The sequence below is a fragment of the Mya arenaria genome, chromosome 14 (assembly GCF_026914265.1).
Source record: "Mya arenaria isolate MELC-2E11 chromosome 14, ASM2691426v1".
Classification (NCBI taxonomy): domain Eukaryota; kingdom Metazoa; phylum Mollusca; class Bivalvia; order Myida; family Myidae; genus Mya; species Mya arenaria.
Window position 1 is genome coordinate 39,369,302 of NC_069135.1, and position 23,479 is coordinate 39,392,780.

A 23,479-nucleotide genomic window follows, 5' to 3' on the forward strand; every position below is an offset into this window, starting at 1 on the left:
CGAGTTAATGACGTTTAAAAGCAATTATCGATGTCAGGGACAGACCGGTCAGAACAGCTCTACATGAGCCCTTTGTGTGCAGGTGAGCTCAAAATGGTTAATGGGAGATGACTAAATAATGTACTGCACTTCCTTTCATCGAGATCCATCTTTAGACCAAGTTTTTATATCAATCAAATCATAAGTTTTGACTGCACCAGCACCATTTTTTTAAATGTAAAGGGGGATAAACAAATATGGATTATGGTACTTATGCACTGCACTTACTCTCATTGCCTTCTACCTATATACAAAGCTTTATTTCAATCCCAACAGTAGTTTTGACCAGGACAAGCACCAATTTTTAAGTAATGGTTAAGGGTCGATTAATAAATATGCCTACGATACTTGTTCACTGCACTTCCTCTTATTGCCATCCATCTATATGCCAAGTTTTTAATATAATCCATTCAGTAGTTTTTTGGACAAGAGTGTGGCAGACAAAGCAGCAATTAGATGCTTTACCTTTTGGGAGCAAAAAAAATGTGGTGCTTACTCAGGGCTTGGGACGCATCTTTTTTATCCCAGATCCGACAGTTTCATGAACACGAGGTGCATCTCACCGAGAGAAAACCTTTATACCACAGCTAACCACAAACCGAACTAGATTTTGTATTCAGTTTAAGTTTCATGAAGTGTGGTCTTCAATCTCTATTTTATTTACATAGGGGCAAAACTCTCAGATTTGATAAAGGTACTGCCTTGTTCATTCTTTATGAAGTTAAAATGAAGCAGAAAGAAAAGCGCTGCAAAATAAATGCTGTTGGTTGTTTTTTTTCAACTAAAGGTGCCAAAAGTCAATAATAATGACTATACATGGCTAAAAATATCTGACAAGGCATCATACATGCGGGTAATGTCACTGGCAACATGTTCAAAGTTCCATTAGAATATCTTGAACTGTGTTTTAGCTGTAGATATTAAATTATAACGTAAACCAAAATAGTTGTTTCTTATATTTATTTCACGTATTTGTACAGCCTAAGACCTTGGTCGCTCTTTCTTCCCTCTGAACAGGGCCCACAGGGAGACGTTGGCCACCTTCACGATCTTGAAACGGACACCGGGGATATCTCCCACAGCGTGACCCTTTCTACCGAATCCAGCCACTAGAACCTCATCGTTCTCCTGAAAATAGAACAATTACAAATATTACAGGCAGTGCAACTCCTGACTGAACCCAGATAGGCCCTCACCATTCTTCTGAAAATGATCGGTTTGAAAATGAACCATGTGCAAGACTATCATTAATGATTACTGTAGTGGATTTTGCAGAGACATTAAGTTTTCGATTCTCATATTAGAATTAAATATATTATAATTTGAAAAGGTTGTGTATCAGACATCCAAGGAAGGTCTACGCCATCTTCAGGCCGGTAAGCCCTCTGGTTGCAACTGCGAATGTGGATATAGTCATTCATCATCGACACAACAATCCAATGCTTACTATATGTATTTAATAATTCCTTCAGCACAACTCAAACTGCATGGAAACTACATACGGTACACAATAAGATAGAGTAATAATTTCCTGCTGGCTAGTCTACATCAAAATGCTAAACGAACATCCATCTTCCTCTTGGAAGATATTATGCAGTCAACATCTTTTGCAATGTAAATGATATTGGCAATGACTTAACAATTGTTACGCAAATTAAAATTCTTCTGAAAATATAGCAAAATCAAGTATTCGCCCCCAAAATACTAGCAATTTCTCCTTTAGACAGTTGAATTGGCAATTCGTTTTGTTGCTGTGTCTCAGACATCCAAGGAAGGTCTACGCCATCTTCAGGCCGGTAAGCCCTCTGGTTGCAACTGCGAATGTGGATATAGTCATTCATCATCGACACAGCAAACAGATTGTATTTAATATTCCCTTCCACAAACTCAAACTGCAAATTAATTCTTTTTGCATGATAACTACATGCAGTACACAAATGCAGAGTAAAAACTTATCATTAAGCTCTCAAGAATGAAATTAAAATATTAAATGAATATCCATCTTACTATTAGAAGATATTATGTAGTCATCATCCTTTGCAAAAATAAATGATATTGGGAATGAATTAATAATCATGACACAAGTCCTAAACCTTATGAAACTGGGGTAAGCCAAACATTGCCCCCCTCCACGCCATTTTTCTTTTTATAGTTATTAATTGGCAAAATATTTTGCTTCCATGTCTCAGACATCCAAGGAAGGTCTACGCCATCTTCAGGCCGGTAAGCCCTCTGGTTGCAACTGCGAATGTGGATATAGTCATTCATCATCGACACAACAATCCAATGCTAACTAATTGCATTTAATAATTCCTCCTGCACAACTCAAAACTGCATAAACACTACACACTGTACACAATAAGACAGATATTAATAAGTCAACATCTTTTGCAGTAAATGATATTGGCAATGACTCAACAATTGTTACGCAAATTAAAAATCTCAAAATTAAGCAAAATTAAGTATTCGCCCTCAAATTAATAGCAATTCTCATTTAGACAGTTATGAATTGGCAATTTGTTTTGCTGCTTTGTCTCAGACATCCAAGGAAGGTCTACGCCATCTTCAGGCTGGTAAGCCCTCTGGTTGCAACTGCGAATGTGGATATAGTCATTCATCATCGACACAACAAAACAGACTGTATTTAATATTTCCTTCCACAAACTCAAACTACATGCAGTACACAATAATGCAGAGTAAAAACTTAACATCTAGCTCTTAAGAATTAACTCAATTATCAAAATATTAAATGAACCTCTTTCTTACTCTTGGAAGATACTATGGAGTCAACATCCTTTGCAAAGTAAATTATATTTGGCAATGAATTAACAATCGTTACACAAATTCCATACCTTGCAAAACTGGACAAACCCAAACTTGAAAGAACTTGATGTTTGGCAATGATTTAAAATTGTTCCAAACTTTACAAAAGTGAGCTATACCAAATATTTGCAACATATAATACCATCAATTTTCATTGAGAATTAGAAATAATTAGACTGGAATAATCTTTAGCCGTGTCTCAGACATCCAAGGAAGGTCTACGCCATCTTCAGGCCAGTAAGCCCTCTGGTTGCAACTGCGAATGTGGATATAGTCATTCATCATCGACACAAAGACAACTTGCTGCTAATTTGATCCATCAAGTCATTCCTTCAGGGTTCTTATACAACTAGGCCTTCAAATGAACATCCGTTTTGCCATAAAAACTGCATGACATTTAAAGAGAACAAGCTCAAAACATAAATCTTAAAATTAACAATTTTCAGCTGCAAAGAATCACATGCCTTTGTGTTCAATTATATTTCTAGACCTTAACAAAGTAAAACACACACTTAGCAGGGTTCAACACTAAAGGGGCCCTGGAGTCTGAGACTCCAAGATTATTAGAGCCTTTGGTTCCATCAGACTCCTTGTTAATTATAAAGAAAAATGTAATAATTAATGTTATTTTGCAAGACATCCCAACCTAAAACATCACTGGAAGTTAAATATTTCTAAATAATGCCCAATGTATAAATGTTATTGAACTATTTCTCCTTTCAGTAGGATTATGAATTGATCCTTAAAGTATTAAGTGTTGCATGCCTTTAGTTATGAAACCAACTCCTAATGTCATACTCCTGTGCAGAAATAAATATATTTGTGTCAAACAATAGCCTTATTTTTTCAGTATATGTCATAATCATAACTCTGAGAATTATGTGTTGTTGGCATGTTGTTTAACCGATTGTACATGCCTAGTTGATTCAATATTTGTGAACATCTAATTCAATAATGCAGAGCTCAATCTTACATTAACTGCTAGTATATTGAAACATTCTATAGAACACAGTTGCAGATTTGACATACATATAAGATTATATGTAACTCTGATTGAACTATTTTCGGAGTCAAAATCAGTTTCTCAGCATTCATAAATTGAGCTAGTACTACATAAATATTTTTGTTGTTGTTGTTGTTTTTTTTTTTGTTTTTTTTTTTTTTTTGGGGGGGGGGGGGGTCTCCACCTAGAATTTGATTTGTTTTCATACTCAATTTAAATCATTTTCCATGATTTCCAGACTTGAACAAAAAAAGTTTGTTTTTTTCTCCAAATTTGGAAGGGTGTGTTTGAATATCAAAATTAAAATTTGTCTTTTTGTCTGTGGTAGTATGATTGTACTTGTCTGGAGTCTCCTTTAGTGCAATGTCACATATTTCTCCAAAAATCGAAGACAGTTAAAGATTTGAAGCAGTCAAATAAATAAATACACAAAAAACAAATATATAGGTGACGAATCTTAGTTTGGTACGATCGGGATTGGGTACGAATGTTACATTCAGCCTGGCTGTTTTTAATTGTCTTTGGTAAAATAATGTTTAATATGCTAACGTTTTAGAATAAAATGACAATAAAAATCACTGCCCTTTCTTTAAAAATCACTTATAAAACATAGACCATTGATAAAAATAACTCAGAAATTCGTTCTGACAAAATGGCGGTTTCGGCGAATTTTGACATGATCGTAACCACGGTAGGTAAACACTACATAAAACATCAGCATATATTTGTGGGTTACAACGAAATTTTCATCAAGAATATTTTACAAATAAACTTTAAAAAACATTTACTGAAATAGTGAAGTATTTGATTGTGTTAGCGCCACCTTTGTTATGCTTACAAATCGGCAGTGACCATCTGCTTCAAATCAACAATGTTTAAATGACGATTTTCGTCAGTACAATACAATTAACAATTATTTTCAAAGATTTAATTGTGCTTGACAACATTTTTCACCATCCCTTCGCATTTTACGAACTTTCATCATTAAATGAACGAATTCTCAATGTATATTCTGATTGGCTGACATTCAATAGCTCCGCCTCCTGCCGATGTTTCCCCATTTGTCTCTTCTTAATTATTGGATTAGAAGATGACCGATTATGAATACACAGGTCGTCTGCTCACTACACAAATACACAATTAGCTGTCATATGACTTGGATAAGGCACATGGGAAGATGAAAGGGCAGTACGGCATATTTTAAGCAGTCAATGGGGGCATGGTGACACCTAGCGGGAACACTATTATCATAAGTATTACGTAATTTGTCTCAATTATGACAGCGGATTAAGGGCTGCCGATCTTTTATAATGATTTCAATAGTAAAAAGGGCACAAACGGGATAATTGGTGCTAATAGAGCATTTGTGAAAAGGGCACTACTCAAAAAGGGGGCAGGGCGGTAAGAAAAGGGGCACGGGCGCTGCGCCATTGAAAAACGGGCTAGCTGGAGCACTGTATTTAGGTCTTATAACTAATTATGAAATTAGTTTTTCATAGCACAAAACATTCATATCCTGTGTCTCAGACATCCAAGGAAGGTCTACGCCATCTTCAGGCCGGTTAGCCCTCTGGTTGCAACTGCGAATGTGGATATAGTCATTCATCATCGACACTACGATAAAACAATACTACCGTGCAACTTAGTGTGTAAACATTCCTAATGTACAACTTGCTACAAAAAGAATCCGTTTCTCTTTTACATTAAAACTACACATAGAACTAAATAGCTGTTTTACATCTTCAACATCAGCTGCCTGCTGTGCAGAATACCAACCATCAAAATAATAAATGAACGTCAGGGGCTGTATTCATGAAGCATCTCGAGTCATTTCCTAACTTAAGTCGACTTCTTAAAATTTTCATAGTCAAATTAAAAGAAATGTAGAAGTGTTTTTAACATTTAAGTTGTTTTTTTTTAATAAGATTAACTAAAATTATGTATTTTAGAAGGAAAAACTAAAATAAGGAGTGACTTAAGTTAGGAAATTGCTTGAGAATTTCTTAAAATACCGCCCCTGATCTTTAATACCATTTTGTTTTTTTAATTAAAATCCTTTACAAAAACACCTTATGTTTTACAGTGATAAAAATAGTTATGACACATACTTCAAATCATACGAAATTGAGCAGAACCAAGCATTTGCAAAAACAAATCACTTCTTATCATCAAAAATTATTTATTTGTAACTGGCATAAATTTATGCTGTGTCTCAGACATCCAAGGAAGGTCTACGCCATCTTCAGGCTGGTAAGCCCTCTGGTTGCAACTGCGAATGTGGATATAGTTATTCATCATCGACACGACAATCCAATGCTAACCTAGGTTCTAAATAAATTTATTTGTACAAGTATTCACTATAATTATATAATTTGTGCCTAAAACCTACACACAGTACGCAATAATGCTGAGATAACCTAACATGCTTCTTTTACAGGTTAATCAAATCATCAAAAAGTTTAATGCTCATCAGTATAAGTCTTAAAGCCATGCAAACACTTCATGCATGATTTTTTGCGAATGTATTAACATCATGATGACAAATGTTTGTTTGATAAAATGATAGTGTCACAAATTTTTTAACCCTGTGAAATTGAGCAAAACTAAACATTTGCCCACAAGAAATACTATCAGAACTAATCCATTTAGGGTAATACTAAAAATTTCAATTAATCTCTGTATATTTTTGCAGTGTCTCAGACATCCAAGGAAGGTCTACACCATCTTCAGGCCGGTAAGCCCTCTGGTTGCAACTGCGAATGTGGATAAAGTCATTCATCATCGACACTACAAAACACTGTTGACTTAATAGTTTATGATTATTATAATTATTTCCTCAAAAGGATTCTGAACACTACAACTAAAAACATTTTGCTTGACTATTACTTACCAACTATACACAGTACACAATAATGCTGAGCAAAATTGAGCTTAACACTTCTAGATCCCCCCACCAAAAAAACAACTCAAGAATCAAAATATTAAATGCACATGTATTTAACTTTTAATATAGTTTTTGATTTGAGGGTCAAAATCTTATGCAATTTAATAACATTGAAATTTAAAATTGCTATTTATTGGCATTAACATTTATATGCTGTGTCTCAGACATCCAAGGAAGGTCTACGCCATCTTCAGGCCCGTAAGCCCTCTGGTTGCAACTGCGAATGTGGATATAGTCATTCATCATCGACACAGCATTTAATCATTTGTGCCCTTCAGATCTATTCACAAGCTATTCTTCACTAATTATCTGACAGGGAAACTCCAGAGAGTTACATTTAAATTTAGGCTTAGCATATCAAGTAAACCCGGAAAAGTGCAATATTGAAAGCTTTTTCGGCAGCAAATAATTCGCATTCTGAAAATGTAGCTCAAACAAGTTTTCTTTAATGAACAGCTTTGCCTTGGAATTTCATCAAAACTAATTGTAGAATTTCAACATCACTTCATGCAACAATTAAATTGTGTATGCCTGATAAGAATCAAGCGTATTATGTAAATTAACATATCATCACCTTGTAAGAGCAGCCTATGATAGGAGAAATTGTTCTAACACTGAATGTGACCAATACTTACTTCAATGTAGTTGAGACAACCGTCGTTGGGTACGAAGGCTGTGATTTTTTTGCCGTTCTTGATCAGCTGTACCCTCACGCACTTTCGGATGGCAGAGTTAGGCTGCTTGGCTTCAACACCACTGTCGAAGATATTTTAATAAGACAAGTAACAAACATCGATTTCAACCACAATAAAATATGTTACGTTCATTTTTCACATTTAAGTTTAATGCATACACAGTCTTCCTGAAATTGTAAAATATTTACCTACATTTCGGGAAGACTGCATACATCATGCTATTATTTATGAAGTGTTATTTACCCGAAACAATAGTTTTGATATAAAGATAAAATCATTAAAACTTGTTTGAACATCGGATTGAAACCAGTTTCTTTAATTCCTCTTCAAACTTAATTCCAAAATTGAACTGAATTCATCCATGTAATTATTAAGAATGCAACAAATGCTTATTGAGATTATTTTTTTACATACATTCCACTACCAAATATGCCATTTCACACTGTCATCAATATGCATGTTATTCAAATTTAAAGAGTTCCACAATTTCCACATAACCTACACTTTTTCCAGCACAATGCCCTTGGCGTGGGAAGATCCCTGGAATGGTTTCACCCATCGTGACGGCAAATGAGCTTTCTTGTAGTCATTATCGTGCCACTTCTGCTCACGTCTGTGGTTCACGTATTTACGAGCCGTACGGATACCGTGTGGCTTACCTAGGAAATTTAAAGCGAAAAACTTATCATTCAATTTAAATATAAAACTATTCTCTTGTAAATATTGTATCAAAATTTCATTGAAATGCGTGAAGATCAATAGATAGTTAATTCGAATTATATCTAATATAATAAAATGAGAAAATAAGCCGATGTTACAAAAATATTAGAAGTGAAGACTTCGTCGACACGTTCGTTTTCTTCAATTACTAATACTACTCATATCAGTAACAAAAACCTCACTTATATTAAAACAATGTGGTTGTTTAGGTTAGAAAGTTTATAAATGAAGCGAAATATGACAATATTTATCACAGGAATGGAGATTTATATGTACCACGTGCTGAAACACTCACCCATGTTGGGATTTTATCGGAAAGAACGTTTCACGGAAATTCACGCGAGATTTTGAAAATGCACTGCCCTATTGCACTGTCGGGTTAAGATACAGTAAATGTTTCAAGTTATACACCTCGACTACTTCCCTTTGCCATACAGTAATTCCCTTTGTCGTCGCAAAGAGATGAAGGAACTTGTTTTGTATTCGTTCAAATGATTGAACACAAAACGTATTTAAACTGATCCCGCTTCATGTTTGGGTTAAATAAACAATGTAAATGTTTCTGAACGTTCTGCAATCTCTGGAATCACATACTGATTTTTACAGACTTAGTAGACCTGACCAAATTTCAGGATACCTTAATACGTGTAACTGTTAAATGATGTTTGAGTATAATTTATTGCATATTTACTTAAATGTAATAAAAATAAATTTATTCATTAAACGATGCAGTACTTCTAACAGTCACTTGCCATATCAAACTCAAGTTCCGCTAAACAATCTTATCCAGTGGCCAGCTAATGTTATTTCCACCAGGCCAAAAAGGCCTTAAATGTGTGCTGTCTGAATGAAGTTCTCTGGAAACCCCATTTGGTCACGACCTCACATTCAAATGCCAAAAGAGTTATGTTTTTTTTCTTCAAAATAAACTGATATAAATAAACACAGGCTACATCGCTCTTCAATGATGACGGCTGTATTTAATTACCAACCGTGACAAAAAAAAACTTGCTTATAATATATCAAACAGCAATCCTATGGTAATCAAATTATGATGAGATTCACGAATTATTCAATATGCTAATAGGTGAAATTAAATGTAAATCAGGATCATTTCCAAAATATGTCAGTAACGAGTATGACCCCCACGATAGACAATAACTGCATCAAGTATACGCCATATATACCCACATAACTTGCGCACAAGGTTCATATGAATGCGCTCACACTCTTCCAGAAGAGCAATTGTCAATTCATGAACGTTGCGTGGCTGATCCGGACGCTGACATAAACGACGTCCTATGACATTCCACATTTGTTCTGTTGGGCTGCAGTCAGGTGAAACATAGGGCCACGGAAGAGTATCCACACCGTTAACGTATAGAAAGTTCACGATAAGCCGTGTTGTATGAGGACGTGGGTTGTCTTGCTGAAAAATTGACCAGGGGCGTTGAGGTACCATAGGCACGACTACTGGTTCAACGATTTGGTTAATATATATTCGTGTAGTCAGGGTCCCTTGGTCAAAATAGAGGTTAGATTTGAACGAGTGATTGATTGGCGCCCAAACCATCACACCACCGCCATCGAAATGGTTATATTGCAATATGCAGTTACGTGCGTTGCGTTCATGACGCCGCATGTATACACGCAGTCTCCCGTCAGCATTGGATATATGAAATCGTGATTCGTCCCTAAATATCACGAAACGCCATTGACGAGCACAATTGTCGACCGCCCACTGACGTCGAACTTGACGGTGACTCTCAGTGACCGCGATACCGTCTCCTGCAGCGTTTGCCCCGCTCTAGAAGCCGATTTCTCACTTTGTTGCGGTTGATAGTTCTTCCTCTATTGCCTTTGTAAAGGTTCGACATCGAGCGCGCTGTAACAAACCGATTACGGAGATGACGTGTACGTATGTAATTGTTCTGACGTGCTGACGTCAAGCGTGGCGCACCTGATCTTGGCCTGTCTGACAATCCCTGTTTTATTTACAAGGCGTGATTTTGTCGAACGAGAAAAATTCAAACGTCTAGCGACGGCCTCTTGTGTACGTCCACACTCATTGCATTGTCAAAATCATAGGACGATTTTCATAACCTGTAGTCTAGGTATCGCAAATTATTGAAAGAAGTTCAATTTTTGTCCAAAATTCGTTCTGTATGCCAATGTCCGTGTAATCTGCATAGTATAGTTGCATAAGTAACACGTGCAAAACGTGCGCTGATCCATAAATGACTCCATGGATGTGTACTGGGGCGCATATTTGTTCAGTCCGCATACCAGACATAAAATAAATACACATTGGAAATATGATGATAATTTTGAGTTTGGAAAAAAATATTTTAACGTTTTTTTATGTAGCGTTTTTTATTTACATCAGTTTATAACTCGAAACAGTGACCTTGATCAGAGACCCAGCATGCACATCTTTTTTAAGCATGACTGAAAGCACCAAAAGTTGATATAAATCACTCCTGAGTCTGTTACCTGTGGAGAAACCAGTACTAATGTCCTTTTAGAAGGACCCTGAGTCAGTTCCCTGGTCCCAAGATCTCGAAACTTCTGAAGTCCTTTATAACAGGATTAAGCTAAGCTCACTATTTTTGTTTTTCTATATGTGTTATATATATTTACTTCTTCAAGAGTGTTTAGATGTTTAATAGGAATTATCTATATGATAATTAAAATAAACCATTTTTTTTTTAAATTGATTTAAGTATGTATTTTTGCTAATTGAAATAAGCTACTTAAGCCTGTTAAGCTTAAGAAGTTTCGAGAAATCGGGGCCAGAAGGGGATTAAACCCACATCCTCTTGGGTGAAAGGTAGACATCTGTACTCACGCCATCATTTGTAACTCACGCCATCATTTGTAAGTCAACTATTATTTCATTTGCTAAAGAACATTTAACACGGACACAACTAAAAAACATACACACTCTAAGCTTAAAATTGTTTTATTGAATTCAACAAGATAATTTACACATCAACTTTCATGTATAACTAACAAAGGAGAAACAGGGAAACACATTTACGTGGTATATTTAAAGAAAATGTACAACTTATCTTTCAAATTAAACATATAAGAACTATTACAATATATTTGGCACAGAACATCACTGTCAACGGAAAACAATAAGAACCCTATGTGCTGCATCACAGAATGATTGGACTAAAGCCACAATCCACAATTTGGAAAAAACAGAACATGAACACTTAATTTTTCTATTTCTTTTTTAGTCAATCGAGGGGAACAATTCATCAAATACTGAAGCTAGTTGGACCTCTTGCTATCGTTCATATGCAAAAAGGGACCATCCTATTAAATGCACTTATTGTTGGATCGCTTTTTTAAATTGATATTTCTGAGTAGTCACACGATCTTTTTCGAAACTTAGCTTAGGCAAATTAAACTCTTATTTTTTTTAGCTCAATTGTGACGAAAGCTGATAATGAACTTAGAGAATCAGACTCGAGTCTGTTTCCTAGGTAGAAACTGGTACTGGTGTCTATTTTAAGAGGGTATGAGAAGGTACCCCTGGTGGGGATCAAACCCACAACCACTTGGATGAGAGGCAGACACCTATACCACTACCACCATCTGTCTCCGAAATTTATCATTTTTTTCTTGTTGAGAAGATGGCCCATTGCCGTTGACAACATATTAACTAAGTTTCATTGAATATCTTGAGCAGCTTCTAATTATGGCCAAGTTAAAGTTTTTGCATGCTAAAGGTAATAACGACACCATGGCTATAACAATAACTGAACCCTTTTCCTTCCCTAAATATATGAACCAAAATGTCAATGATGGACTAAGAATAAAGTGAACTATAACCTACACACAGCCAAGAGACATCCAGCCAACAGATTTCGACTGTATGTGAATTAAGTCTTGTAATGCCCAATTAAAGACTTCAGGCCAAAAGTTCTGCGATACAAAACATACATAAAATCATCACAAACAGATAAAATATTAAAACACATCTGGGGTCTACATGTATATACTTTGAAAAGGTTATCAAACATTGATAAATGATTAATAACAACCATAAAACAACACTATAATGTTGATAAAAGGCAAGGTACTGTGTAACACAAGTTGTAGAATATTAGTGACAATAAATTAATTGCTATATTTTTTATCCCCACCCACCTCCTTTTTTTCCACTGCTCCTAAGTTTTATTGATTCAAATAAAAATGCTGAACTGTGGTCTGTATTTGTGTATGGGTCCGGTACTGTCCGGGAACAGTGTTTATTCATACCAGCTGGTGTTGATATAAACAGTTATCTAATAAAAATAACATGTTACCGACTGGGGCAGTTAAAAATCTAGCATTTAATCTATATTGGCCTTACAGGGTTTTTTTCTCGCTAGTCATCATCATATCCGAATGGTAACCAGTCGGCAAACCTCTAACCATGCAATAAGTAGCAAGGAATATATTTTATATTTCAAAATATATTACAAATTCATATATTTTATTTTTTTCAAGACAGAATTTGTAATTTCAATTTTGCACATTCCTGATTTTTTTAATATTTGTTAGCATTGGGAATGGGTCAACTTCAGCCCCAAATTGGTCAGAAAAAATACCCTGGGTAACTACACTCAACCACTGAGTGAGAAACACAGACACTGATGTCCTTAGACCACCCTTGCCCTATATTTTATATTCGAAACACTGACATCTTAATAAAAGATACATGTACATAATTCTACTAAAATATATATAATTTTTTGACTAATTGAGCTCATCATCAGGAAGTAGGCAGAGCTTCAATAGAGTTGACCACTGATTTACAGAAGAAACACTCCTTCTTGTTCAGCAGCTGGTGATCTATGCAAGACCTGAAAAATATTAAGAAACAAAATTATTATCAATGAATAAATCAATTACAGAACTGACAATATCCTTCACAAAGTTGGAAATGACGAAAAAAATTATTGCATTAAAAATAAAATCTGCCAACTTTTTTCAACGAGTTCAAATGATTATTCTCTTTGAACGATTTTTATTTTACTTTCAGCTTTCAGCGTCATGTCTATTAAAACATTAAATTTTTAAATGTTTAAATTACTAAAACATTACAGCAAAATGAAGCATCTACAGCTTCATTTTCAAATATCTAAAACAAGTAAAATCTCTCTTTGAAACTTCCCATTGGGACATACCAGTGTTTTAGGAATATTCTTTCTTATTACGCATAAACTTTAAGAGAATGAATGTTCAAAAAGTTAATTTTGTTTGTATTGTGTACAAAGTGCTCGTTTTAATGATAAAACATCATCAAGAGTCCAAATTATAAACAGGGTTGTTAATAATGACATAAAAAAGATATAAAATGCTCTGTTTTGCTAAGAAGCATTAAAGTAATGCTATTGAAAATAGTAAGTTAAAATTTGTTAGGGTTGAAATTACTAAATTATGTCAACGTGAGCATCAACTAGCTGCTACTGTACTGCTACTAAAACCGACTCAATTTTAACTTTCAGTTAAAAATTGTTTCCAACATAAAAATCTGTGAGTGGGTCCCTTTAAAATTTTAAAATTCTGACCTTATGAAAACAAGAGAATGTTCCTTTAAGCCTTCACAAACCTGCATGAGTGATGACCACATGGCTTGAACACTGTGGAGTTTTTGTTGGCATAACATATTTGACATAGATCATCTTCGTGAATCTCGCTGACCAGATGAACGAATGTCTTTTGGCTCTCACTGAGGTGTGAGAGTAGCAATTCAATGTGGGCTATCTCCTCCCCCGAAACTTCTTGGACTGAAAGTTGGCAGAATAATTGTCTTTTATTTATAGATACAATAAATAAATCCTAAACTAATTGACTAATTTTCTAAAAATTTGGAGTGTCATCTGTCAGGAGGGCATATCAATATTTCTAGTAAAGATCACAATGACCTTGACCTTTGAGTCCAAAATTAAAAGGGATCGACTACTTTATAACTAATGTGCATACCAAGTTTGAAAATTACAGCAAGACGTTAAAAGGTTATTGATCATAATTGAAAGTGTGATGACAACTTATACACCGTTGGACAAAGTATCCCTATTGGTCTGCCATTCTTCTCTTTGGGGTGCATAAAACAATGACTTCATATTTTCACGCTTTATGGTTTGAGCCCAAGACTTAATGAAGGGTGCTGCATCCTGTCTTTTTTTGAAGCAACCTCCTGCCCTCATGGAGGCCAGCATGGCTAGTATTCTGCCTTCATAGAATTAAATAATTAATCTGTCAAATAGTACTTATATGATTATAAAAACATACAAACTTTACGTATTTGGCAGTTGAAACCTAATAATACTTAAACTATTAAAACACAACCCCTAACATTTTCTGTCAAATTCATAATGCTTAAGTTCTTTAGAGCCCAATAAAATGAGCCTTTTTCACCCTGTCCCTCTTCTGCAGCACCATGTCTTTTTTAAAACCTGGCTATTACCGTACGCCTATTTCATACATACATTTAGACCCACTTTGTTGTTATAACTTCACAAACAGATGGATAAGCAATATTTACTAACAATTCCTGAAGTCAAATGGCTTTTCCTTGCTTTTCTTTGGTGACGCAGTTGCCCCTGCTTCTTGCTCCTTATCATCACCATGGTTACCCAGCATGAACTCAATGGCGCTCAGTTGAAAACCAGCATCAGATAGAAGAAGTTTGGTGACAAGCTTTTGGCTGAAAAATATTATTTAACAATCAGGATCAAATAGACGGATTTCAGTTGTAAGCTGTTATATGTTAAATAATTATAGAGCTCTTTATTCCATAGTTACCAAGCAAAACTGATGCTTACTTGAAAACAAGCATCTGAAAGAAGAATTTAGGTGACAAGCTTTTGGCTGAAAAAGATGATATAACAATCAGGATCTGACAGAAGGATTTCAGTACCAAGCTCTTTATTACCATGGTTACCAGGCATAAACTCAATAGTGCTCAATTGAAAACCAGCATCGGATAGAAGAAGTTTGGTGACAAGCTTTTGGATGAAAAAGATCATCAAACATTCAGGATCGAACAGAAGGATTTCAGTGACAAGAAATAATAAGGCTCCTTATTCTCTTGGTTACCAAATAAAAACATGATGGCACTCAGTTGGAGACCTGCATCAGATTGAAGTATTCTGGGGACAATTTTTGGCTGAAAAAAAACATGATTTCAGAAAATGATTTTATATCAGCACAAAATGAACCTGAATATGATCTTCATCACCATGGTTACCAACAAGTGCTCAGTTTTTAACTTGCTTGAGTTGAATAAGGGGCAGAACTTACCAACTTTTAAAGCCATGGGTCTTGCTGTACATGGGAATATTGTCTTTGCCAACAAAAGTACCAAGTTTGATTTGAATATCTTCTATGTATTTTTAAGAATGGCCAATGGTTAAAGTTTTTGCACTATGACAACTGAAACGCTACCAACACCAATGCAACCATGGCAATGGCAAAAACTGATATGAATAACTTTCGAGTCTGTTTCCTGGGTAGAAACCAGCATTGGTGTCCTATTTTGAGATGCCATGGGAAAGTACCCCCAGGGGGATCAAACCGATAACCTCTTGACTTAGAGGCAGACACCTATACCATTAGACGACCCTTACACTAATAAGTGTCAAGCTTATTATGCAATAAGTAGGGTGCAAATTTTAAAATATGATTGTAATTTATCTGCATGCCACTTATTGCATAATATTACCGTACCTGTTAATGTTTTGATATGATAAGTAGAGCATTAACTAAACATAAAATACACTCTCCAATGTGATACAAATTTGAATGAAAAACAATATATCATTTCTTTCCTAAACGCAAACACATATTTATGATTTCTTTCATATTGAAATGCAAGCCAAAAACATACCAGTCAGAATCTGACTTGCTGATCAAGGTTGTGAGAATGCCAGCGACCACGGACAACATGGGATAGTGGGTAACACTTTCCAGACCTGTAAAGAAAATATTCATTTTTGTTTTAGATTTGTGAAAACAATGTATCCACAACAAGAGCCTGGCAGAACTATTTCCAACATTCAACTTAGTTTTGGAGAGATAAAGAATGCCAAAAAGTATCTGGCAGTGGATACCTGATCTGTAACAAAATTGCCCATCTATCTGATGTCTGTTTCTCATAAGCGATGATACATAAAGCTAGATGTCACTTCCTTTATAATTGTTTTTATCCACTGATGATGGCGTTATGCCGAAACAGTTGGAGATAAAAGATTAAAGGAACATTATGTTTTTTGGTTCTGTATATATTATAGACTGAACACATTCAAGTCTCAACTCATGTTTCAGACTTACCAGTAATGTAGAGTGAGACAATGCTGTCGAACATGCCATTTTTCTGCGTAATTCGGGACAAAACTAGGCAGGTCAACTGCAAATACAGGGTAATACTGATATGTGTAACCAATATATAGATAATACTTTCAGATTTCAGGATAAGTATTTCATTTCACAAGTGGTCACAGAAAAATATTTTACAAGTGGCGTACCTTCATATAGCTTTTTCAAAATCAATTTAAAACAAGAGCACTGGATGACATTCATCATCGATCAAGGTGCTGTGCATAATTTTATTGTTATTACATGTATGTGCCTTGCAACACATTCACGTATGGTCACTGACAACAGGTTTGATGTGAATAACTTTTTTGAGTTATGGTCAAGGTTTTGCATGACATTGAAAATAACGCCAACAACACCAAAGGGGGTAAATTAGCACAATTTGTAAAATTTAAGGGCAAATTCTGGTTTTTATATAGCAGGAATTAATGTCAAGTAACAGTGAAAGAACTCTTGCTAATTTCTTCAAGAGTCTAATTTAATTGTCTGTGAAACAAAGGCAATAACTGCGAAACAAAGTCTATTACAACATCACAATTTTTTTCCCCCTGAAAAATGACAAACATAAAAAATAGTATACACTAACCTGAATTAGCCTGTGCAGCAAAAGTTCAGCAGAAGGTTTCGACCAATCAGTGAAGAGAGTGGGCGCTATGGCAACAACCATCTCAACGACTCGGAACAAACAGACGGAAATCTCGAAACACGTTCCACAGATCTTAAGTTGACGGCTCTCGAGGAAAATCTTGCGTTCCATTCGAGAAAGCACTTGTTGTATCTGATAAAGATAGAAAAATTAAATTTAAAGTTTTAAGAATTAAAGGCGCACAATATACAATATAGGTTGATGCAATAAACAACAGTTTTTCTTTATTTTTATGCATTATGCTTAATTCATTTGACCCTAATGACCAAAAAACAAAAAGCATATGGTTTGTGTACAGACAAAAAAAATATCAGCAATATCTTGGCTTTTTTTTAACTGGGGAATTATTGGCCATGAGGCTTTTAATTGAAAACAAACATTATAAAGGTTAATATGTTTATATCTGAACACAAATCATATGCTATGTTGTTCTGATCATGAAAGTGAAATGAGTTGAACATAATAATTCTTTTAATTATAATTTTTTTTGCATTACCGTAATCTATATTGTGCCCCTATAAAATGTGCATATGCTGGTATATAAACAGTTGATCTAGGGGTTCTTACAGCTGGTAAAAAGCTGGGGGTCTGTTTGAGTATGATGGATTCATGCATATTTCAAATCGTGTATATTTAGGTAATTACCTCCTGCATAATGCCAATAAACTCCGAGAACGACCAGTTGAGCTGATTGAGTAGTGTGTCGATAAACCTTGTAGCCAAATCAGGTTCTGAGTGCAGCAAATCCGCTAGAAGACTCTGGAACTTTGGTGAAGGGCATGGCTCTGTAAAATGAACATACATAAAAGTCAAAGTACGCTTAAAATCTCTACAGAGCTTAGGTTTGTGTGTTATTTGACTCTGAAACTCTTGTGAAGGGCTTTGAAATATGTAAATACATAAAAGTCACAGTCCATTTGCAGAGCATCGATTTGCATGTTTTTTGAATATGAAACATCTTTGAAGGGCATGGCTCTGTAATATGTATATACATAAAAGTTATACGGTAGTCCATTTAAAAGCACTATAGAGCTTATATTTGTTATTTGAATCTCAAACTTTATGGAAGAGGCACCATTTTGTATGAACAAAGCAAAATAATCACAGTTGGTCAAGCTCAACAACACTTAAGACATATTTCATGAAAAATTTCTTAATAACAAAGATTTAAACCCTTAATTCATTTTAGCTTAACATTTATTTAGACACAATTTCAAAGAACCAATTCAGTTGGTAAAAATAATTAGGACCATTTTTGGAAATATTGCTCAGAGTGTTGAAACCCTTTAAAAACAGGTCATTAAGCTCGTCTTTACTCGGAAGACTAGCTGAGCTGCACTTTCAATCGCTTGAGGTAATATTTATCTTCTTTTAATGTGTGTACCAAATATACTGCGACAAAGAGTACATTTACAAATACTTGTTTGCAGCCCCACAAATTTGCAAAAAATAAAATTCAATTTTGGTCCTAAAATTCTGTTGTGCTAAAATATGGGCCTCATATAAGGCAAATATATGCACAATGTGGTTTTTCTTTACAAATCAATTTGCAAACACTTGAAAAGGAATAGGTTAAGAAGATAAAAAAATGGCCATTTTGGCAATGTTTTGTCATTTTTCATGACTTTCATAGAAAAAATGAATCTGGCCGCATATCTTACTATCAAATATATTGAAACCACATAAAAAAACACCATTGTATGTGAAACGCTAGGCATATGCAAAATATGAAGGTTGGTGAAAGATGAGGCCACATCGAAAAATTAACAAAATAGTTTTCAAAATGATGAAAAATAGCTCAAATGCCACTATTTTTTTTACAATCTTTACCTCATTTTCATCCAGTTTTTCTATGTTGTTTGGAGAAATAAAAATAGTATTCATTTTTTAATTGTTTAAGGCTTATATTATAATAATACACAATGACTTTTATTTTTTAAACAATTTGCAGGGCAAAAAATGATCATTTATTGAACCAACCCCTTTGACTTAAACTTACTCTGTAAGCTTGCAGATCCAAACTCCGTAAGCTGTACTTTGGACGGCACAAGGTGGGGTAAGTGTGTGTAACGAAATCCAAATCCACAGCCCTAAGGAAAGAATAGCATTTCTGATAACAGTTCATATCCATTAAATCTCAACAAAAATGCAGAGCAGAATGTATAAAATAATTTCACATCAACTAGAACTCCATGAATCAGATGTGTCACCTGCCAGCATTCTCATTCATCAGAGCTGTCTGAACAAGAATACCTGTCAGGAGTATCCAACCACTTTTCTAGTGTGTGCAAGTCTATTTATACATGTACTTGGGCAGGGCCCATTTTGCGAGTGCTCCGAAGGTTTGGTTTTTGGAGCATAGTGCACAGAAAGAATGTAAGAGCTGGTTAGAGCTACCCTGGTTCTTTAATATGCACCATTGTATAGCACTGTCACATGGAACACCCATTAGCATCCCCCCGAAAGATGACTAGTTTTATTTTAGTGGTGCAATGGGAAATCAAAGCCGGCCACCCCTGGCTTGACAGAGCCACGTGACCACGCATCTGCAACTTTTCAAGTAAACACTTTTTTAAATGCTATGGGTCGTACTTAATCGGGCTAGTACCTTCCAAATTCTGACAAGGATCCAGTTTGTTTGTGCCCAGGACCTGCTTTCATATGGAGCAATCAAGTGTCGTAACATCTGGGTACAACTGAAAACAATAATGAACCTGTAGTTAGTGTTAATTTACAATATGTTAAATGTTTTGATGTCATTAGAATTTCAATTCTACGTTTCAAAGGGATTTCAACATATCAACAATGAAATGATAAAATTCTTCCGTGTTATTGTGTCTAATATGATAAACTGTTTGCAGTAATGGTCTGGTTGTTCTATTTACAGAAGAACTGTTTGCAGTAATGGTCTGGTTGTTCTATTTACAGAAGAACTGTTTCCAGTAATGGTCTGGTTGTTCTATTTACAGAAGAACTGTTTCCAGTAATGGTCTGGTTGTTCTATTTACAGAAGAACTGTTTCCAGTAATGGTCTGGTTGTTCTATTTACAGAAGAACTGTTTCCAGTAATGGTCTGGTTGTTCTATTTACAGAAGAACTGTTTCCAGTAATGGTCTGGTTGTTCTATTTACAGAAGAACTGTTTCCAGTAATGGTCTGGTTGTTCTATTTACAGAAGAACTGTTTCCAGTAATGGTCTGGTTGTTCTATTTACAGAAGAACTGTTTCCAGTAATGGTCTGGTTGTTCTATTTACAGAAGAACTGTTTCCAGTAATGGCCTGGTTGTTCTATTTACAGAAGAACTGTTTGCAGTAATGGTCTGGTTGTTCTATTTACAGAAGAACTGTTTGCAGTAATGGTCTGGTTGTTCTATTTACAGAAGAACTGTTTACGGTAATGGTTGGGCTGTTCTATTTACAGAATGGGTGATAAAGAACTGTTTACGGTAATGGTTGGGCTGTTCTATTTATAGAATGGTTGATGAAGAATTGTTTACGGTAATAGTCAGGTTTTTCTTTTTACAGAACGGGGGATGAAGAACTGTTTACGGTAATGGCCGGGTTGTTCTATTTACAGAATGGGTGATCAAGAATTATTGTATTTTTTTTTTTAATAAAATGAAGTACTTTTTTTACAATTTTTGAATGAAATAATGAGTTGGGCTGGTTAAAGTGTGTGGAGTGTGCATTACATTCCTTAAAACAACACACAGTATAACAACAGTATTTCTTCCTTTTTACAATAAACCTAAAGAAGAACAAAGAATGCTTTATAAACTTACACATCTACTGGCAGAGATTCCAAAATTTTGAGAGACTTCTCATAACATGTAAAACATGCCAATGCCTGGATAATAGTGTCCCTGGTATCTGAAAACCAATAGATCATATGTATCTACAGTTTCAAACCAACTGAAACATAGAATATAGATTTATAATATTAATAAAAAAAACAACTAGAAATGTGTCCATAGGACACGGATGCCCTCACTTCGGTTTTTTGTCACAGAAAATAAGCCATAATGATTTTTGAAGTATTTTTGGCAAAAAAGGGCCGTAACTCCTAAATGACTAAAGCGATTTCCATGACTATCAAACTTGATCAAGATATTATGGTCACAAACATGTGTTTAAAGTTTGGTGAGGATTGGACAAACAGTTTTCAAGAATTAGATCGGAAACAATCTTCGGGACGTATTTTTCAAGTCTTTTTTTGCAAATAAAGGGCCGTAACTCCTAAATGACAAAAGCGATTTCCATGGCTATCGAACTTGATCAAGATATTATGGTCACAATCATGTATGTAAAGTTTGGTGAGGATTGGACACATACTTTTCAAGAATTAGATTGGAAACATATATTTTTGAAGTATTTTTGGCAAAAAAGGGCCGTAACTCCTAAATGACTAAAGCGATTTCCATGACTATCGAACTTGATCAAGATATTATGGTCACAAACATGTGTTTAAAGTTTGGTGAGGATTGGACAAACGGTTTTCAAGAATTAGATCGGAAACAATCTTCGGGACGTACGTACGTAGGGACGTACGTACGGACAAGGGCAACCCTATATGCCGCCACTTTGTGGGGGCATAAAAACAAAACATGCACAATATAATTTTAATAATATAAATATAATCATTATTCGTAACATGAAAATAAAAAATACAATTCTAAGCATGTCCTTATTCTTTTTGTTACACAAGTTGAACAAGGTAGATAACTCAAGAAAGTTATTGCGAGAGTTATAGCTACACAGCATTATGTGAATTGTCAATCTGGACATATGTACCAAATTTCATGATATCAACAGTTTTTAAGTTATCAGTAAAAATTAAGTTTTGTACAAGCATTTCAAAAACAACGATACCACAACCTCCCCCACTTGCACACCTCAACAGATAACTATAAATGAAATTTTAAATTCACCTAAAGGCATTGCATGAAAATCTTAAGATATAGTAATTTTTAATAATTTGAAAAACAGTTTACCTTACAGAAATATTTTAAAATGTAAATGTACATTATTTATGTACAACACTGCAACACTTACCCACGATGACAATTCTTGAATCTGAGAAGTGTTTCACGAGAAACATTGCAAAACTTGACATGATTTCGTTGTAATCTGAAACAATGCAAGATTAAAGCATATTTAGCAATTGCATTCAATTTACTTAGATAAATTTACTTTAAACATTATAATATATTTTACAATGATTGTGAAGGAAGCTATGATAGCTTATACTAAGTCATTCTCATTAGCACGATGTTGCGCGAGAGTGTGGTCTTGTGTTGTGAGGGAAACTGGAGTACCCGAAGAAAACCCACTTGTCTGGCTTTGTGACCACAAACCAAACTCACATAAATTGATAATATAGATAATAAAATAGATAAATTTGCTAAATGTAAATCGAAATCTGCCATTACTAGATTTACAATGTGTTATTGAACTGCAGCAAGAAGAATTGATATTAAAGGCCTTAAAAATAATAAGTCCATTTCTAGTTTCCTGACCGACCCATATTTATTTGCCACTAACAAAAACAATATTGCCATGTATTAATGGATACACTTGTGATCTACTGTATTTTAAACTAGATTTTGGACAACTGTTTCAGCTGAACTTGTTTTTTTTGTTTGTTTTGTTTTTAATTTATAAGCACGTCATCAAATACTTAATGTTAAAAAGTTAATAGCAATGACTTTAATCATGTTGTTAACTTTACCAAAGTTCTGAACAATCAACCCATAAAAGCTTTAATAATAAAATGAATACGTCAGTAAAATCAGAAGATCTCAAACAAAAAACACCCACCATCTAATGTCTCAAAGCAGACGTATGTCTGAAAGTAGTTCTTCAAGGCCATGTGGGTATGGATGACGATCTCCAGGTAGAACTCCGGCATGTACTGGAACAGAAGCTTGTATTGCGATGCTTTTTTCACAGTTCTCATGCTTGTTTTCAGCAGCCACGCTAAGTCCTTTTGTTTTTGCTGAAATCATAAAAAAAGATATGATATTTATTATATGCCTTTTGATGGTTTATGAAGATTTTTTAGTGAAATAAAAATGATATTTCACTGTTTCAAACTTGATAGTTTTCAGCGTAAAATTTTACCCCCTCTCACTTTCAAATAAAATGTCCTTGCAGACAGGAATGGGACACAATTTCAATAATGTCTTTTCCAAATGATGTTACATGCACATAAAGCACATAAAATGACGCACACTT

At 34.8% G+C, this 23,479-nt stretch overlaps 2 protein-coding genes and 3 non-coding genes across 5 annotated transcripts in view; all 5 read right to left on the reverse strand.

Annotated features, from left to right (window-relative positions):
• Positions 1–984: 984 nt before the first annotated feature.
• LOC128218151 (40S ribosomal protein S23-like) lies at positions 985–8,596 on the reverse strand. The gene is made up of 4 exons (XM_052925718.1): positions 8,520–8,596; positions 8,007–8,163; positions 7,445–7,565; positions 985–1,167 (listed from the first exon to the last, which is right to left on the reverse strand). The coding sequence occupies exons 1-4, from the start codon at positions 8,521–8,523 to the stop codon at positions 1,021–1,023; spliced, it is 429 nt and encodes a 142-aa protein (XP_052781678.1). The 5' UTR covers positions 8,524–8,596; the 3' UTR covers positions 985–1,020.
• Positions 2,571–2,665, reverse strand: LOC128218636 (small nucleolar RNA SNORD14). The gene has a single exon (XR_008258422.1). It is a non-coding gene; the product is annotated as a small nucleolar RNA SNORD14 (small nucleolar RNA).
• Positions 6,074–6,168, reverse strand: LOC128218629 (small nucleolar RNA SNORD14). The gene has a single exon (XR_008258416.1). It is a non-coding gene; the product is annotated as a small nucleolar RNA SNORD14 (small nucleolar RNA).
• LOC128218618 (small nucleolar RNA SNORD14) lies at positions 6,558–6,652 on the reverse strand. The gene has a single exon (XR_008258405.1). It is a non-coding gene; the product is annotated as a small nucleolar RNA SNORD14 (small nucleolar RNA).
• A 2,574-nt stretch (positions 8,597–11,170) lies between the features above and the next one.
• The window catches only part of LOC128218124 (E3 ubiquitin-protein ligase RNF123-like), a 45,047-nt gene continuing 32,738 nt past the window's right edge, over positions 11,171–23,479 (reverse strand). Inside the window, exons 26-37 of the mRNA XM_052925675.1 lie at positions 23,063–23,240; positions 22,298–22,372; positions 21,028–21,115; positions 19,855–19,942; positions 19,246–19,336; positions 17,892–18,031; positions 17,187–17,378; positions 16,556–16,631; positions 16,113–16,197; positions 14,773–14,930; positions 13,833–14,010; positions 11,171–13,083 (exon numbers count right to left, since the gene is read on the reverse strand). Of these exons, the coding sequence (XP_052781635.1) occupies positions 12,993–13,083; positions 13,833–14,010; positions 14,773–14,930; positions 16,113–16,197; positions 16,556–16,631; positions 17,187–17,378; positions 17,892–18,031; positions 19,246–19,336; positions 19,855–19,942; positions 21,028–21,115; positions 22,298–22,372; positions 23,063–23,240 (1,440 nt within the window). The 3' untranslated portion in view covers positions 11,171–12,992. The remainder of the gene's footprint in view (positions 13,084–13,832; positions 14,011–14,772; positions 14,931–16,112; positions 16,198–16,555; positions 16,632–17,186; positions 17,379–17,891; positions 18,032–19,245; positions 19,337–19,854; positions 19,943–21,027; positions 21,116–22,297; positions 22,373–23,062; positions 23,241–23,479) is intronic.

What these genes read in the sequence shown, in the direction of transcription:
- LOC128218151 (XM_052925718.1), bottom strand. An exon ending in GGCATTGTGCTGGAAAAAGT is followed by an intron (nt 7,566 to 8,006) that starts GTAGGTTATGTG and finishes TATCTTCGACAG; the next exon opens with TGGTGTTGAAGCCAAGCAGC. An exon ending in GTTGTCTCAACTACATTGAA is followed by an intron (nt 1,168 to 7,444) that starts GTAAGTATTGGT and finishes TTCTATTTTCAG; the next exon opens with GAGAACGATGAGGTTCTAGT.